Below are 18,198 nucleotides of genomic sequence, written 5' to 3' on the forward strand. Positions count from 1 at the left end.
GATGTGGCCGCCATTTTAGTTTTGTAAAGCCCCACCACAAAGAGACATCTCGTCCGGGAAGGATTTTGCCAGAAGAGCGAAACTTATCTGGAGACAAGTACAAAAAATGAATACGAAGGCTTTAGAGAAACAGGAAAGGGCACATGATGTGAAATCAATGTTACCTAAGTACCATGTGGGTCAGTGAGTTATGTTGATGAACCTTTGTGTGCTGAAAAGGAAAATGGTATAATGACCCTTACCAAGTAATAGAGATGACATCACTGGTTAACGTTAAATTGCAGCTCCTCATCTGCCCTTTGTTAGTCCATGAGCCGAATTCGGCCGTTTAAGGGGGATATGGACAATTTCCCTCGTGTGACCCCAGTTTCTGTAGAAGGGGGGGGGGGGGGGGGGGAGAAACAATGGAGAAACAGGAGAAAAAGGGAAGAGTGAGGTGAAGGAAACAGTATAATATGCCAAATCATCGGTATATGCAAGGACGAAGAGCAGGGATGCAGGAGTGACACTAGGATTTATTTTCCAATTACCAGCTACAAAAATGGGAACTGTAGACTTTAGTATGGTCCATGCCTTAATTTACGTATCTGACCTACATTCCTCTGTTTTTTCCACTAAACACCTTTCGTTTCTTAATGATACCATTGATGAGGACCTGTTCATCTCTCTGGATCAGATGATTGTCATCTAACACAGCCATGTTGCCGTGGAACATCTCTTAGAGCACATGAAAAGCTGCAGAAGTAAGCAGCAGCAGCAGCAGCAATTGGTAGTCATTGGTTCAGTAACATCACCTGCTTGTGTATTCCTTGTGGTGATCGGAGTTGTATATTCCTTGTTCAACAGAAGAGTTGCCCAAATTCCAGCATTCTCAACCTTCAGCCTAAGCATTTGAAACGATCAGAATGGGACACTCCCCAACAAGGCAGTATAATGAGTGAACAGTCATGAAGGCAAAGACCAAGTGTGCTCAAGGACCATGAGGAACAATTGTGTATACGAGGGAGGACTGTGGTGTAATTAGTAGTGACTAGGCCACAATATGTAGTTTCAAAGGAATTGAACCATGTAAATAGGTACGAGTCTGGTATTGGTATAAAATGTAAACAGAGTCGAGAATAAATAGAAATGGAGGCAAAATGCCTCCATAGAAGGGGGGAGTGTAGAAGGTCAAATGATTACGGCAATTAAGTTTGTTAAAATGTGAAGGAATACTGGGACCCAGAAGTCTTAAGTGTGTTACATTCTGTTGCGCAGTTCAATGGTACAATACCATGACGTAAGTGGGTCAGCAGAACACCAAGTTAGGCAACATGAAGGAGAATGCTGTGTTACTGGCTAGCTGGCCACACACCAGGTTGTCAACATCAAGGGCAGTAATTGGGACAGCCAAGCTACACCAGAATATTCCACCGGCCTACTGGGGAAGAAGAACCACAGACATCAACAGCAGAAATTCATATATAAGGACCAGCAGCCAGCTCATCATCATCGGCTGTTGTAAGACATTGGAGTGACATGAAGCCTGTGTCACTTAGCCCTGCCACCAGTTTGGAGTCGTCCCTGTCATTGCAGTCATACTAATAGTCACTGTCATAATGCAGGTCATCGCCTAAGGGGTGCCAGAGTGACACCACTGCTGTAACTATTGTCAGACGCCATCAACAGTCAGCTGCCTGTCATGGGAGTCATCGCTTGGGGAACGTTGTGGTAACTGACTGTCGCCATTGTCCTGGGACGCTGCCTACACAAATACTGTCACCAGGGCCAGAACCAGGGACCTCGCCTTGCCAATGCCAAAGAGCCGCAGACGGGGTTTGTTGCTGAGACAGGGTGCTGACCTGTACCGCTGCTACCTGTATCTGCCGCCACCACCACAACAGAGGCCTCCGGCATGTGGTTCCAGGCACCACCGTATGACCCAGCAAGGCCGTAGTGCCACTGCTGAGTCAACAGATTCCAATTAATGCCAGCACAGTTGGAGTTATAGTGAGAGTCTGCTGACCACCATCATTGCCATCAAGAAAATTACGAGCAGAAGCAAACCTCGCCCAGTGGGCCCACAACCAACATATTGCGGTTGATCAATAAATGTTGTTATTCTGTCTTTCCTCATGCCCAGCAGATAATCCACATTCAAATCCAACTATGGGCAGTGGAGTCCTGTGCCTGTTAACGTGGCCCATTTACACTAGCAAATAGTCATGCTGTTTCCTAAGGTTGATAACTGACTGCTCATATACTAGTAGTTTTTTGTCATATGCAGTGGGAAGTCACTAGGCTAGTGTAGTTCTGCATATAAGCCTGCCCCACTCTCTTCATCATCCTCAAGTGGCAGTCAATACTTGTTTTGAATTCTGTGACACATGTGGTTGGAAAATTCTTTTGTATTTCCTGTGCCTTTATTTGATTAATTTACTCAAGAAATTTACTCAGTGGGACTTAATTGTATTTATCTTGCATTTACAGCATGTTCCTGATGCTCCAAATAATGAAACCTTCTCTGCATGAAAGTTTCTCTCCTTTAATCCACTGAAACTTGGGCATATAGAACTGGTAACATTCACTTCTGTGGCACCAAATTTTCTTCCTGCTGCACAGCTGTTTGTGGCCTCTGCTTCATAGTGGTAGTGGTAAATTCCTATGGGACCAAACTGCTGAGGTCATCAGTCCCTAGGCTTACACACTACTTAATTGAACTTAAACTCACTTATGCTAAGGACAACACATACATGCCCGAGGGAGGACTCAAACCTCTGACAGGTGGAGCCGTGTGAACTGTGACAAGGCGCCTTGGACCTCTGCTCTGCTTCATGAATAACCATCAACTTAGAGAAAGTTAGCATTGTATTGTCTGTGTGAACCAGTTGGGAAAAGCAAATTTGTACATCCTCATTTCTCAACTGAGTCATGGCAGTAATTTCTGACCATTTTTGACTGCTGACAATATAATCATACTTAATGGGAACAATGTGGTGCCCTCTCGGCTCCCCACAGCTAAACTGGCAGAAATCTTGTTACTTCAGATTAACATTGAAGCCAACCTCAAAAATAAACGGTACAGTAGAGCACTGGTAGCTTTAAGGGTCCCACACATGAGCAATGGAAATCACAACATATTTGGGACTAAACAGCCTAATATTTTTGACAGGAATGAATATTACTGTCATTGCTGCTGACGAGTTGTGCTATTGGATTCCACAACTTGTGAAGGGATAGCTTTACAATTTACAATACTGTTTATGAATTAATTTAAAACATTAACTTCAGTTGTGTGGCCATATTGTCCGTAGTTGCTATGTATTGAAGATATTTCAAATACGTCTTCGCATCTGCGACAGAATGCATATTTTGTCACTGAATGGGTTTTGTTTTATTGAAAGAAAACATTAGTGGTCTGCAATGAGAGATATTTACAATTTCACTTGCTTTCTAGACTGAAAAATGGTTTGTTACAAATAATGTTGATTTTTACTTACAATATTTTCTGTCCAACTCTCGCTCAGTCCTGAACTTCATCTGACAACATGTTTTTGAGTTATTTATTTGTTTGGTACAGTTGATTCCAGCCTTCTTCCATATTGCTTTGTGGTGCTGCACTATGTTGTGTTTTACATCAAGAAAAGCATAGCACTGCAAAACAATGTGGGATTAGGCAGGTATCAGTAGTGCCAAACCAAGGAATGCCTCAGAAATGTGCAACCAGACAGTTTCCTGATGTAAGTGAAAATAGAATATAAAATACCGTGAGTAAAATCAAAATCTCTTGTAAAAAAACTATTTTTCAGCTAGAAAGCAAGTCACACTGAAAATATCCTTCATTGCTAATGTGATCTGCAATCTGTCATTTTATTTCAATAAAATGAAACACATTAACAAAATAAATATTTTCTTGTAGTTGCAGGGACAGATTTAAAATATCTTTAATATTAGGTATTAACCATTCATATTTTATTCAAGCTGCATGCGTAATGTTCTATGATATGATTTGCTGACAAGATCAAAAATGGTTCAAATGGCTCTGAGCACTATGGGACTCGACTTTTGAGGTCATCAGTCCCCTAGAACTTAGAACTACTTAAACCTAACTAACCTAATGACATCACACACATCCATACTCAAGGCAGGACTGTAGTGCCTAGAACCACTAGGCCACCCCGGCCGGCGCTGATAAGATCATGTGTGTTCTTCATTGACTGGCTGGCAGAAGCAAATCAGGCAGCTGCAATCTCAATTTTATTGCGTAAGAAGGTAACATATTCTGAATTTGAAGCTTTTCGTATATATACTTGCATATTATGAAAATATGCAGTTTCAGTGAGACACCGTGTTAAAGATCTCCTCAAAATTAGTCTTTTTGGTATAGTTTGTTGTGCTGGAGTGGCAGAAAATAATACTGTAGTAGATAAAACCTTTGACTAATTGATTCCACAATGCTAAAATGGTGACCTCAGCAGCAGCCGGGTAATCTGCAAATTGAAGACAAGCCTGTATTTTTCGAATGACGAATTTTGGGGGAAAACCTCATCTTATAATGAGGATAAATACAAGGTCTGTTCAAAAAATTCTCGGACATTTGTAGTTTTGTGCTAATGGTGTGTTGGACCAAAATGCGGTTGGCATCCCGCACATGCCTGTGTTTAATGTGTAACTGCCAGAAGCTTCGTTGTTTTATGTCTGTTAGTTATTGCTCAGTGCTGTAATGAGTAGAACATTGTGTTCACAGTTTGCGAATTTTGAGATGGAAGACTTAGGGGAGCAACACAGCTGCATCAAATTTTGTGTGAAGCTCAAGAAAACCTTTACAAAGACACACCAAATGATGCACAAAGCCTACAATGATGAGCGCTTAAGCCATACTAGATGTTACAAATGGTTCACACACAGTGGCAAAGTGTGACATTTTTTGTAGGGTAGGCTGTGAATTATCTATTTCAAAAAATAAAAAAATCTTAAAACAAAAACTTATAAAATAGAAACACTGCAAAAGTAACTTAGTTACATATTTCTGCTAAAATTGAAACTACAACAGAAATTGTTAATAAGGTTGGTTGGTTGATTGATTGATTTGGGGGAGGGTACCAAACAGTAAGGTCATTGATCCCATCAGATTTGGGGAGGTTGGGGAAGGAAGTTGGCCGTGCGCTTTCAAAGGAACCATCCCGCATTTGCCTGAAGTGATTTAGGGATTCAGGATGGCTGAATGTCAGTTTTAACCATCGTCCTCCCGAATGCGAGTCCAGTGTGCTAACCACTGTGCCACCTCACTCAAAGATAAATAAATAAATAAATAAATAAAAATATTAAACAGCTACACACTAAAGATAAACACATAGTAACTCACTATTACATCTTTTTATAAATTAATTCTATCCTCCTGTCCTTTTTCTGGGAGTAAACATTGATAACATGAGAGATGAACTCCCGCCATTTGGTTGAAGATTTTCACATTTCCCTCTTTGGTTGAAGATTTTCACAGTTTACCTCACTACAGCCAAAATCACCAATGTGGAAAGTCTGTCATTCTGTTGCAAAAGTAGGTTTCAATACGTTTTAATATACTCATGCTTCTTTTGCAAGACATGGTGGTTGCTGAAACTGCAAGAACTAATGATAGAAACTTCACAAATTCAGAGAACATGTTTTTTAATCGATTGTTTATAATGGATTTAAGGAGGTCCTGAGGCTGTAGACGTTTATCCTCAATGCTGTAAATAAATGTAAGTTCTTGTTCCAGTTTCTTCCAGGATATATTTTAAGAAGTTTTTCAACTTCAAATTTCAGAAAATTGTTTGGTTTACAATAACCTGAGAACTTTCTCCTATTTACAATTTCTGTAAAATCTGTTTCATGAAAGTCCTGGAATCTAGTTTCCGCTTTTACTACTATTGTGTCATTTATTTTGAATGCTAGAATTCTCCATTTCTGAATACTTGCTTCTGTTCCATTAAAATTAATTTCAGTTACTCCTGCTGAATTTATAAGGCTCTTAGCTTCCACTATGGATTTCAGAATAATTTCCTCACATCTTAGTCTTTCAACAGCCTTAATGCTGCTTTCAGTTTTGAACATAGGCATCTTATGTCCACAATTTTACTTTGCAAGATGTCAAACAAGATACTTGTATGCTGAAAAATCGAATTGTACAGCTGCAGTAGAGAAAGAAAAGTTTAATCATTCGGTATACTATTTAGCCCAATTGCTTGATGTAAATAATTATCATCCCATCCTTCATTGTTTATCACATCATAAAATGCTGCTCTCAGGTCTGTATAGTGAAGAATAATGCTTTGTACAGTGTGTGAATGAAAATTCCACCTTGTTTCACAAGGACTTGGTAATTTAAATCCCCTTTTCATCAGAAGTTCAATTCGTTTAATGGAATGGCTAAAAAAATACATGAAATCCTGACAGATTTGCCACAAAATTTTTTAGTTGCATTATTATTTTTTTATATATTTATTTTTACAAGCTCAGGGGAGGACTATGTTCAGCTGATGTGTGTAGCAGTGGATAGAGAGAGCATGAGAATAAACTTGATTCACAATAAGGTAGACACCATAATAATGTTCCCTGCCATTGCATTGCAACCGTCATATGTTTGCAATACTAAATTGTTTCTATTAATATTCCAACTGCTTAGCACTTACAACAAAACAGTGGCTATGCCTTGTGCACTCTAGCCCTTGGATACATCCTAAAACTCTATGCATCTACCTCGTATTTCTTCTGATTCATTATTTGCAAAATAAAAAATTACACTCATTTGACTTTTAGTTGAGACATCCGTGGTTTCGTCTGCTTATAGTGATATAAAACGACAATTTTTAACTTCATTTGAGTTTGTTCTTTAATAACATACATAATACAAGCAATTAATTCATTCTTCGTGTCAGAGGGAATGCCTTTAAATACTCCCTCGGATGCTAAATGATCTTTCATGTATGATTCTTTTTCTGCCAAGAAATCAAGAAGTTCTAAATAATTTCCTTTATTTACTATTACTTCAGATTCATCATGACCACGAAGAGGTAACTCATGTCATGCTAAAAAGCAGATAGTCGAATAAAGTTTCTTCAATATACTTTTGTTTCGCTCAACCTTCTCGTTATGTTTCAAAGATTCCAGGCATGTTGCTTCTGAAACAGCATACTCAATTCTTACTGTACCTAGGAGATGGTGTTAAACAGATGCTCTGATATATAAAATGAAATATTCATGCTTTTTAGCTTTCAGAAGGAAATTCTGAAGACTCTTTTCACCAACTCCCCAATTATTCCGTTCAAACCAGTCATTGCCCATTCCAAATAGTACAGAGTGAAAATGAAAAAGTTTGTTCCTTACAATGGTTCTGAATTGTACCACCGTGTTTGGAAACATCTTACAAATTTTCCGTAAGATTTTTTAATAGACAGACTTGGTATCTGCTTTCGTTCTTTCACGAGGAGTTTATCTCCCAAAGAAAGGAGAGAGAAGAATTCTGGGATTTCAGTTAAAAAATTCAGTGGATCTTGTGATGAAATGAACACGTCCATGGGAGTTTCAGGTAGTCAGTAATACCTTGTATTATTCACACACATATCTTTGTATAAGATGTCATTCCAGTTGACTGAACTTAATCTAGTTCTAAACTCTCTTATGCTGCATTCATTCATTACATCATGATACCTGGCATATGTAAGAAATAAGCATTTGCTTTAGTACAATGCATTTTTAGAAAATCTGTTTTGGGTGTTAAATTAGGTATATTCCAACTAGTGTCAAAATACTTCACAAAACGAACATTTTGCTTCAAAAGTGAGGTTAAAGTGACAATCTTTGTTGGTATGTTTACAGACTTGTTTGACAAACCCATGGATAGAAAAGAGAGAACTTGACAAAAGTCTGAGAAGAGCGGCCTTTAATTTTGACAGTCACAAAATTAGAAGCATACATGAAACATCCATTTTAGAAAGCTTATTACCACTATTTCCATTACTACTATACAATCGTGCCATTTGCAACAACATAAAAATGCATAATTTCATGCCCTTATCACTAGAATACTGAAATTGTCACTTTGAACATGAACTAATTAATAAACATAAAACCTTAAAACAAAGACAACTGAAAAGCGGACACAGAAATTATCACATAGCACTAATATAAAAGGAGAGAGAGAGAGAGAAGGAAATGGCAAATACCACCACTCAGAAGAAAGAGGAAACTCTATACTAATATAATGTAATTGGATAGATAAAAAAATCTGCTCACCAAGCAGTGAGAGTATTACAATTTGCAAGCTTTCAGAGCCAGTGGCATGGCAGAAGAACTGAAGGGGAAGGAAGAGGGGAGAAGCAAAAAGACTGGTGAGGTTTAGGAAAAGCAGTGGATTTCAGAAAAATCACCAAGAACCCTAGGTCAGGGGCGACTTTCTGGACAGGATGAAAAGGGATGACTGATTGTAGGGGACTGTACTGGATGAGATTTGAAAAGCTGACAGCACTAGTTAATAAGAGAGAAAAGCTATGTGCATTGCATGTGATAGAGTGGGAGAGGGATGATGAAAACCAGACAGGTCAGAAAATGAAAGGTGTAGAACACTGAAAGGGATTGAAGAAAGAAATAGTTACTGAGAAGAAACGCTGAGACCAAAAAAGTTTACATAAACTAAGGCCACATGGGTGGCGAGAACCAAGGATATGTTGTAGCACCAGTTTCCATCTGCGGAGTTCTGACAACCTGGTGTCTGAGGGAAGAATCCAGATGGCATGTGTGGTGAAACAGGCATTGAGGTCACAACTGTCATGTTGTAGAGCATGCTCTTCAACAGGATATTGTGTGTTGTCAGTATACATCCTCTGCCTACACCCATTAATCCTAACTAATAACATAGTAAAAGTCAAGTCAGTGTAAATGGCCAAACAATGTTTACATAACAGCTAGTATATGGCATGTGGCTCTCCCTTTACAGTATAAGTTTTGCCAGGTACAGGGTTGGTATAAGTGGTGGTACGAGGGTGCACTGAGCAAGTCTTGCAGTGAGGACAGTCACAGGGAGAAGTGTCACATGATAGGGAGATGGGTGCAGTTGGAGCATAGGGTCTGACAGATATTGCGGAGATTAGCAGAGCGACAAAAAGCTATTCTAGGTACGGTGGGCAAAATGTTGGATGGAATGGACGTATACTATCAAAGGGAGAGCCACCTGTGAAATGACACATCATATACTAGCTGTTATGTAAACATTGCTCGGCCTTTTACATCGGCTTGACTATCACCTAGTTATTAGTTAGGATGAATGGACATAAGCTGAGGGTGTACACTGGCAACACACAATATCTTGTTGCACAGCATGCTCAATAACATGACAGTCATGACCTCGGTACCTGTTTCACCACACGAGCCATCTGGATTCTTCCTCCTGACACCAGTTTCTCAGAACTTTGCAGGTGGAACTGAAGCTACAACACATCATCGGTTCTCGCCACCCACCTGGCCTTAATTTCTTCAGTCTCAGAATTTCTTCATAGTAACTATTCACTAGTTTTCTATAGCTTTCATCTTATGATCTGTCTAGACTTCACCATCCCACTCCTACCTCTATTAGATACAATTCACTTAGTTTTTTGCTCTAATTCACTTAGTTTTTTGCTCTAATTAACTTGAGCATGATGTTTTAATAGCAATCTCTGTCTTATGTATTATCCTATCTTCCACCTTTAAGCTCTCAGGCTTTCAAATCTCATTCAGCGCAGTCCCCAACAATCAAGCTTTCCTTCTCATCCCGTCTGGTACGTCTTGCCCTGACCCTGGGTTCTGGGTGACTTTTCTGAACTCTACCTCTTTTCCCAAAACACACCAGTCCTTTTCCTTCCTCTTCAACCCTTCTGCCAAAAGAAGGAGCAACTGGCTCTAAACACTTGTAAACTGTAATACCTTTTATATGTGTGTTCTCCTGCCATTGACTGGTGAGCAGATCTTTTTTATCAATCCAATTACATTATATTTTCAAAAATTGATTATTTTCATTGATAAACTCTATACTAAGGATGAAGAAATGACATATCTGCCAATGCCTTATTACAGTCAGGCAGCCAACAAGGTTGCAAAATATTATCATAACAGCAAACTTAAAACATGTTTCCAGACATCAAAAAAACTTAAAATACAACTACATCACAACATTGATAATAACAAAAATGTATTTGCAAATTCGGATGTACACCAACTCAAGTGTAGCAAATGTGAAAAAATATACGTAGGCCAGATGCTATTGTGTACATATGTATTTAATTTACCATACTACTTTTTAATTTAATATGTTTTAATTTTTAAAGTTTTATAATTTTGAAAGTTATTTGCATTCTTGCCATAGTTTTTTTTATAAATGAAGTTCAAAGTTGTATAACTATATTTGCTTATGTATCTGTACGGAGCTTTTTAGTGGACCAAGAACATCTAAAGGCGTCAACTACTTGCTGAAACCAGAAATATGAATATTTTTTATACGTATAAGTGAGTGTGATATAATAAATAATTATACAAACATTTACAAAGATCACATATCTCCAGTTGCCAATATCACATTTTTTAAAATCTGATTTGTATTTCTTTTTCATTCATTTACTAAATTTTGTTTTTAATGTTCCATTTAGTCTATTATACTTTGTTACATTCTTATCTCTGTCTGTCCAGCTTGCAAACTGTGAAATATTTGTGCCCAAATATATAGTGTCTGTTACCAGTTCTATTGTTTTATTATTTACTGGATTTTTTTACTCTGGAAAGATTATGAATCTTTTATATTATGCTTTCTAAGAATGTTTTGAAGTTTATATCCAGATTTCTGTACATAATCTTCACTTACAGCCATCATAATCTGATTGTCTGCAAATAATAATATTCTTAACATTGTGTTTAGTCAAATTTTACTTCAAGTGGATTATTTCATTCAATTTCTGGATTATTTGGTCGACTAAATAAATGTTGGCTATAAAAAGAAAGTAAAAATAGTATATATCTGCTTGTGGACATGTGTTGTTTGATTCTATACCTGTATTACCCCATTTATCAAACAAGAAATATTTCACAAATATTATATACATAATACTTGCTCTATTTGTTGTATAATTTACTTACTGTGGACACCAAATCCAACTATGAGAACACCATGGTCTAGATTATCAGGATCACACAGGAACTTCCAGGGATGAGACACACCACCCAAGTAAAACTGCAAACAAGTTGTACATGAAAAGAAATGTGCAGTTTAAGTAATTTTACGAAACACATAATAAAATTGTCAGCAATAAACAAAATAATTTTCATAAACTCCCTCCCCCCTCTCTCTTTTCAGACAAAAAATTATTCAAAAGTAATTTAAAAAATTATTGCTTGAAAACACTCCTTATTCTCTAGACAAGTTTTTTTAAATAGAGACAGATCATCTCTTTCCCACACATTTCTATTTCCTTTTCCTAGGCTAATCCTGTGTATAATATCACACGTTCTGTTTAATTTTTGCAACTCGTAATGCTATTCTTTCCTATTAGATAAATGAAGATGAATTTAATTATATTCTGTAACTCATAATTAGGTCCCCGTATGCAGCATGCTGAGTGTGCTCACCACGCTTCCACCAGATAGTCGGCAGAATGTTTATGATTATCACTTTTGGATTTGGTCTTTAACATTACAAACACCAACAGGACCATGTGTGTTGCGACTCTTTCATAACTGAATAACCTGAAGATGTCATATGCACGAAACCTTTCATAACACAATAAATGTGTAATAAAATTCTAGCTTTCGCAACCAACGGTTGCTTCGTCAGGAAAGAGGGAAGGAGAGGGAAAGATGAAAGGATGTGGGTTTTAAGGGAGAGGGTAAGGAGTCATTCCAATCCCGGGAGCGGAAAGACTTACCTTAGGGGGAAAAAAGGACAGGTATACACTCGCACACACACACGTACATATCCATCCACACATACAGACACAAGCAGACACTGTGCTGCTTGTGTCTGTATGTGTGGATGGATATGTATGTGTGTGTGTGCGAGTGTATACCTGTCCTTTTTTCCCCCTAAGGTAAGTCTTTCTGCTCCCGGGATTGGAATGACTCCTTACCCTCTCCCTTAAAACCCACATCCTTTCATCTTTCCCTCTCCTTCCCTCTTTCCTGACGAAGCAACCGTTGGTTGCGAAAGCTAGAATTTTGTGTGTGTGTTTGTGTTTTTTTGTGTGTCTATCGACCTGCCAGCGCTTTTGTTTGGTAAGTCTCATCATCTTTCTTTTTAGATATATTTTTTCCACGTGGAATGTTTCCCTCTGTTATATAAATGTGTAATAATACAGATGAGGTGGTTTGCGTTAATCACTGAAGGAAATAGTCACTCCTGTGATATGCAGTGAATGGTCACTCAGAGACAATCACTTGAAAATGGTTACAATGCCAGAACTGTTCAATAGTGATTACAAAATAAAGCGGTATTTAATCTGATCAATGCAGTCAGTGCAGAAAAATGTTGTCATTCAGAAAATCTTTGGACAAAATTGAAAAATTAAGCAAGCTGAGGCCTTCATGTGTTAGGATGGCTTTCTTTTATAGTCAGAACTTGCAGAAGTTTTCCCATAAGTAATGAGTTTTTTGACTTTTTTCTCAGTTTACTACCTGTGGTCCCAACATTTTGAGTGACAGGTTCACCCATTATAAAACATAAGCCTATCAAGCACTGACAGAAGAGAATCCCCCTAATAGCTTGTGAGTAGACAGGTATTATAAAGCTTACAGAACAATGACCGTTCTGGCATTTGCATTAAGCAAATTAGGGGGAAAGAACCTAAAATCTTGCTGGCCAGATAAGGATTTTAACCACCATTGTCTCTAAAGCAAAACCAGTATCTTCACATTGGCTATCTGAGTTAGTGCTATCTTTATGAGAAACCAATTCCTGTTTATGAGCTTAGTATCAATACAATATAATAGTCACATCATCCAATATAGACAGGGGAGGTGAGGGGCACTTAGTTTTGATGAGCTCAAATAACATACCTGCATGGCATTTGCATTAATCCCAATGGATATTGGGCCATTCTTCACCAGCCACTGTGCCATTTTTGTCTCATTGGTACTGATGTTTACTGCTCCTTGTATGGTGACTAGCACTTCACTCCTGTTGAAATGACATTTCTCATCCTCGCCTTCATACGGATAATCTTTTTCCATTTCTAATCCCCCCAGTTTCTCAATGGCTCGGTATGCATTATCTGGTAGTCCTCCTTCACAGCCGTTATCCAAAGTATCACAGTCAACCAATTCTGCAAGAGAAACAGAAACAAAAAGAACTGAAAATAGAATACTACTTCCCAAAGTATGTTATGAGCCAGTCCTGAAAAGTATAGCAAATTAATTTTCACTGGCTTTCTCCTCTTAAGGTTTAATCACATGCTCTTTGTGTCACTCACCTCGTACACCCTCTATTTGTATAACATACAAACCAACACACAAACTGTTGAAATGCAAACAAAACACATAATGAAAGTTTACACAATTCATAAAAAGATACAGTACATAACTTTTCCCCTATACAGCAAACATTAACATCTGACTTTAAGAACACAAAAGTGTTTATCATCTGGGCTACACAGTAACTCAGCAATAGTAAATAATGCAGTGGAACCAGGGAACTTTCATATTTGATTCAGTGATACTGCACTTTCATTAAGGTCCAATCGTTAACATACTAGAATGTACAGAGGGGTGAAGGGCAGGGGGGAGGGGGGGGGGACATTTAACAAAGAAGATTAAGAACTGAAACTAAGACAAGTTGTGCACCTTAGCACTAAGTAGGGGCAAACAGCATCAACTATTCTGCAGTACAAGCTCCATACCACATATCGACACAGCTTCGTAATCTCTGGCAGTGGACGAATGACATCACAAGCTGACCACTTTGTAGTGACATACAAATAGTTTGACTTTCTGAGCTTGTTTAGGTTTTAAAATCAACTAACAAAGTCTTTACAGCCTATTGTATTTCTCTAGCTTTAGGAGATTAAATGTTATGCAAATAACACACCTTAAGAGCATTGTCTAATGACCATATAACTAGTCAGTGTTTTCATCTCATCAACTTTGAACCTGTCTAGCACCATACGCTTGGAACAGTCCAAAACACCAAATACCAATCACATACCGAACAACAGTGCATCAACAATTCTCAACTCACAACCACAATTCATCTCACAACAGCTTAAGAACTGCCACGTCATGGCTCTACCACTCCATAACTCTGCAGAATAACCCTGCCAGCTATTCCACTCCCACCTCAGTTCATGGTTCTATGTTGGAGCATATTCATAACAATATTTCAAAAATTATTTAGCTGTATTTCACACTCATTGTAGTTATATCAGTTTAGACAATGCATAATATAATTAACACACATTTCCTTACACCTCTCAATAGTTCAAGTGATCTTTTAAATATTAAATTAATCACAACAACTATCTTGCTTCAAAAGCCATCCATTTCCAGTAGTCAAACGTGTGTGGGTTATGTGTGTATGAATGGATGTATGATGGAAAGATGCCTTCATGCAATAGCTCAAATATATACAACATTCCACATTCAATGTACTTGTCTGTTGCTCAATGCCTCCTCTACGTCGTTAGAAGCAATCTATAACCCTTCATATGGAAAACATTAAAAGAAGGCATTTTCACTGAAGCAAAATACTTTGTTCCTCCCTCTTACATAATGAGAAATGAGCATCATGATGAAATAAAAGAAAAATCAGAGCTCACAAAGATAGATTAAAGTGTTCATTTCTGCGATTTTTTTTTAAAAGTGAAACTCGAAAGATATAGGTTGAAAGTAGTGCCTTTTATCCTCTTTCAATTTATTGACCTGTTTCATACGCCCCTACCTTGACAGATTTTTTCTTTAACATTCTTCCTTTGATTATTGAATGTGGTGAACTGTGATTACATTATTACAAACTTTATTGTCCACATTGGACCTCTTTCTCATTCCATGTTCAATTTTTCTTTGAAGGTTGTAGTGTTCAGTTCTTGTGATCTACTCAATACAATAATGCTTCATTCTGTGAGATTGTAAACTTCTCAATTCATCTGAAATCTAGATCTTCTACATGTAATCTTTGCTAAAAATCTGTAGTTCTTCAGAAGAGTATTAATTTTATCTTTGTTTTCTGCATCTGTTATCTGGAGTCCAATAGGTTTAAGATCTTGTTGAATTTCTCTGACCCATTGTCCTCTTCACATTTATTAACACTAAGTTGGTCCGCCCCTGGTAGCTGAGTGGGCAGTGCGACGGAATGTCATACCTAACGGCCCGGGTTCGATTCCCAGTTGGGTCGGAGATTTTCTCCACTCAGGGACTGGGTGCTCCATTGTCCTTATCATCATCACTTCGTCCCCATCAACACGCAAGTCTCCGAAGTGGCATCAACTCAATAGACTTGCACCAGGTGAACGGTCTACCTGATGGAATGCCCTAGCCACACGGCATTTCCAACACTAAGTTCAGTCCAATGACGCGCTTTTTTGATTTTTTTCGTTTTGAGTGTACTGAAGAGCATACATTTTAATTATTAAGAACCATTCAACAGCCAAGAATGCACAAAATATTTCTTTATTTAAGACAACCAGTTTCGATATACACTGCTGGCCACCATAAATGCAACACCAAGAAAGACAAGAGGTAGCACAACAAGATTTATTTTGTAGATAACATGTTGACCAAGTATCAAATGATTACGTTTACAGACGTCTGTGACATGTGGTTCCTGCCAGAATCAGTAGCCAGAGTAGCCGCCATCGTTGGGGATCACTGCTGCCACACGTCTCGGCATTGAGTCAAAGAGACGTTGGATGTGTTCCTGGGGTACAGCAGCCCAAGCAGTTTCCACACGTTGCCAAAGATCATCTGGTGTGGCAGCTGGGGATGTAATCTGGGTCACTCGTTGAGCAACCATGGACCACGTTTTCTATCGGCGAAAGATCCGGAGAGCGAGCCGGCCAGGGAAGCAATTCAATCTGGTTATTGACGAAGAACCTTTGGACAATGCGTGCCACGTGTGGTCGCGCATTATCCTGTTGAAATATGGCTGTGGCCGAGCCCTAAAGGTAAGGAAGGACAACTGGCTCCAGAACCTCGGATATGTAGCATCGGCTATTTAAAGTACCGGCAATGCGTACTAGAGGCGTGCGAGAGTAATATCCAATGCTGCCCCATACCATAATACCCGGTGCAAGACCAGTGTGGCGGTGCATAATGCAGCTGTCCAGCATCCTCTCTCCACGGTGTCTCCACACTCGAATCCGACCATCGCGGTGCTGCAGACAGAAGCGTGCCTCGTCAGTAAAGACAACGTCATTCCATTCTGCCGTCCACATCCGTCTGTCATCACACCATTGGCGACGGAGACGTCTGTGGTTCTGCGTCAATGGTAGACGAAGCAATGGACGTCTTGCGGACAGACCATTCTGCTGTAAACGGCGTCGAATGGTACGCGCACACACTGGATGATGCGTTACAGACGCAATGTGCTGTGCTATGGTTCGGGATGTCACTGAGCGATCCGCCACTGCCATGCGCACAATTTGCCTATCAGCACGTGCAGTGGTGCACCGAGGTGAATGCGATCGACCACGTCGGTCCGTCGTACCCTCCTGCATCCAACAGTCACATATCCGCATTACAGTTGTTTGGTTTCGTCCAACACGACTAGCGATTTCTCTGTATGATAATCCACAATCTCGGTAAGCCACTATCCTTCCTCTGTCGAACTCGGATACTTGATCAAAAGATGTTCGCTGTTGTCTACGAGGCATAACTGATCGTCTCGTGAAACAACCACAAGGTAAACACACGTGCCAAACGTACACTCGTCGAAATCGCCAAGCCCTAAATGGCGCTATGAGGTGGCACCACAGGCGCGCGTGATGTGCGTCTGCGCTGAAATTCTAATCAGTTGCATATCTCATCGCTGCAAACCCATGGTGTAAATTTCACTTGATTCGGATGCTTCCTTCAGGGTGTTGCATTTACGGTGGCCAGCAGTGTACTATGCTGTCATCTTTAAGTATTAAAATTTTTGTTGCTGTAAAACATGTTCATTTTCCACTGACAAGATGTCAAGTTCAGAGTAGGTATTAAAATCCATGGAGAAGTAATAAAAACTTTGAGGTTTGCCGATGACATTGTAATTCTGTCAGAGACAGCAAAAGGACTTGGGAGAACAGTTGAACGGAATGGACAGTGTCTTGAAAGGAGGGTATAAGATTAACATCAACAAAAGCAAAACAAGGATAATGGAATGTAGTCGAATTAAGTCGGGTGATGCTGAGGGAATTAGATTAGGAAATAAGACACTTAAAGTAGTAAAGGGGTTTTGCTATTTGGGGAGCAAAATAACTGATGATGGTCGAAGTAGAGAGGATATAAAATGTAAACTGGCAATGGCACGGAAAGCATTTCTGAAGAAGAGAAATTTGTTAACATACATGGAAGTGAAACATGGACAATAAATAGTTTAGACAAGAAGAGAATAGAAGATTTCGAAATGTGGTGCTGCAGAAGAATGCTGAAGATTAGATGGGTAGATCACATAACTAATGAGGAGGTATTGAATAGAATTGAGGAGAAGAGGTGTTTGTGGCACAACTTGACCAGAAGAAGGGATCGGTTGGTAGGGCATGTTCTGAGGCATCAAGGGATCACCAATTTAGTACTGGAGGGCAGCGTGGAGGGTAAAAATCGTAGAGGGAGACCAAGAGATGAATACACTAAGCAGATTCAGCAGGATGTATGCTGCAGTAGGTACTGGGAGATGAAGAACCTTGCGCAGGATAGAGTAGCATGGAGAGTTGCATGAAACCAGTCTCTGGACTGAAGACCACAACAACATACTATTATAATCAGTAGACTGTAAACTATACTGTGAATAACGAAATTCAGTGGAATATTACATTAATAAGAATTTGGCGATTTTTATGTGCACATAGTATATGCATTCATTTGAACAAAATATAGCATTACAATCAGCAACAACAACAACAACAACATGTCAAATGAACAAACATTTTATAATGTGCTGTTTTTTCCACTTGACATTTTATGAGTAAGGTGAACATGTTTTACAAGAAACAGATTTTAAGATCTGAAGATGAGAGCATAGTCTGTGGAAACGGG

At 39.0% G+C, this 18,198-nt stretch overlaps 1 protein-coding gene across 3 annotated transcripts in view; it reads right to left on the reverse strand.

Moving 5' to 3' along the window:
- Positions 1-18,198, reverse strand: part of LOC126259422 (uncharacterized) — a 238,473-nt gene that overhangs the window by 16,781 nt on the left and 203,494 nt on the right. For all 3 annotated transcript variants that reach the window (XM_049956207.1, XM_049956206.1, XM_049956205.1), the window contains exons 23-24: positions 13,033-13,298; positions 11,122-11,215 (exon numbers count right to left, since the gene is read on the reverse strand). In XM_049956207.1, coding sequence (XP_049812164.1) covers positions 11,122-11,215; positions 13,033-13,298 — 360 coding nt within the window. The remainder of the gene's footprint in view (positions 1-11,121; positions 11,216-13,032; positions 13,299-18,198) is intronic.

This window comes from Schistocerca nitens, chromosome 5 (genome assembly GCF_023898315.1).
Source record: "Schistocerca nitens isolate TAMUIC-IGC-003100 chromosome 5, iqSchNite1.1, whole genome shotgun sequence".
NCBI lineage: Eukaryota > Metazoa > Arthropoda > Insecta > Orthoptera > Acrididae > Schistocerca > Schistocerca nitens.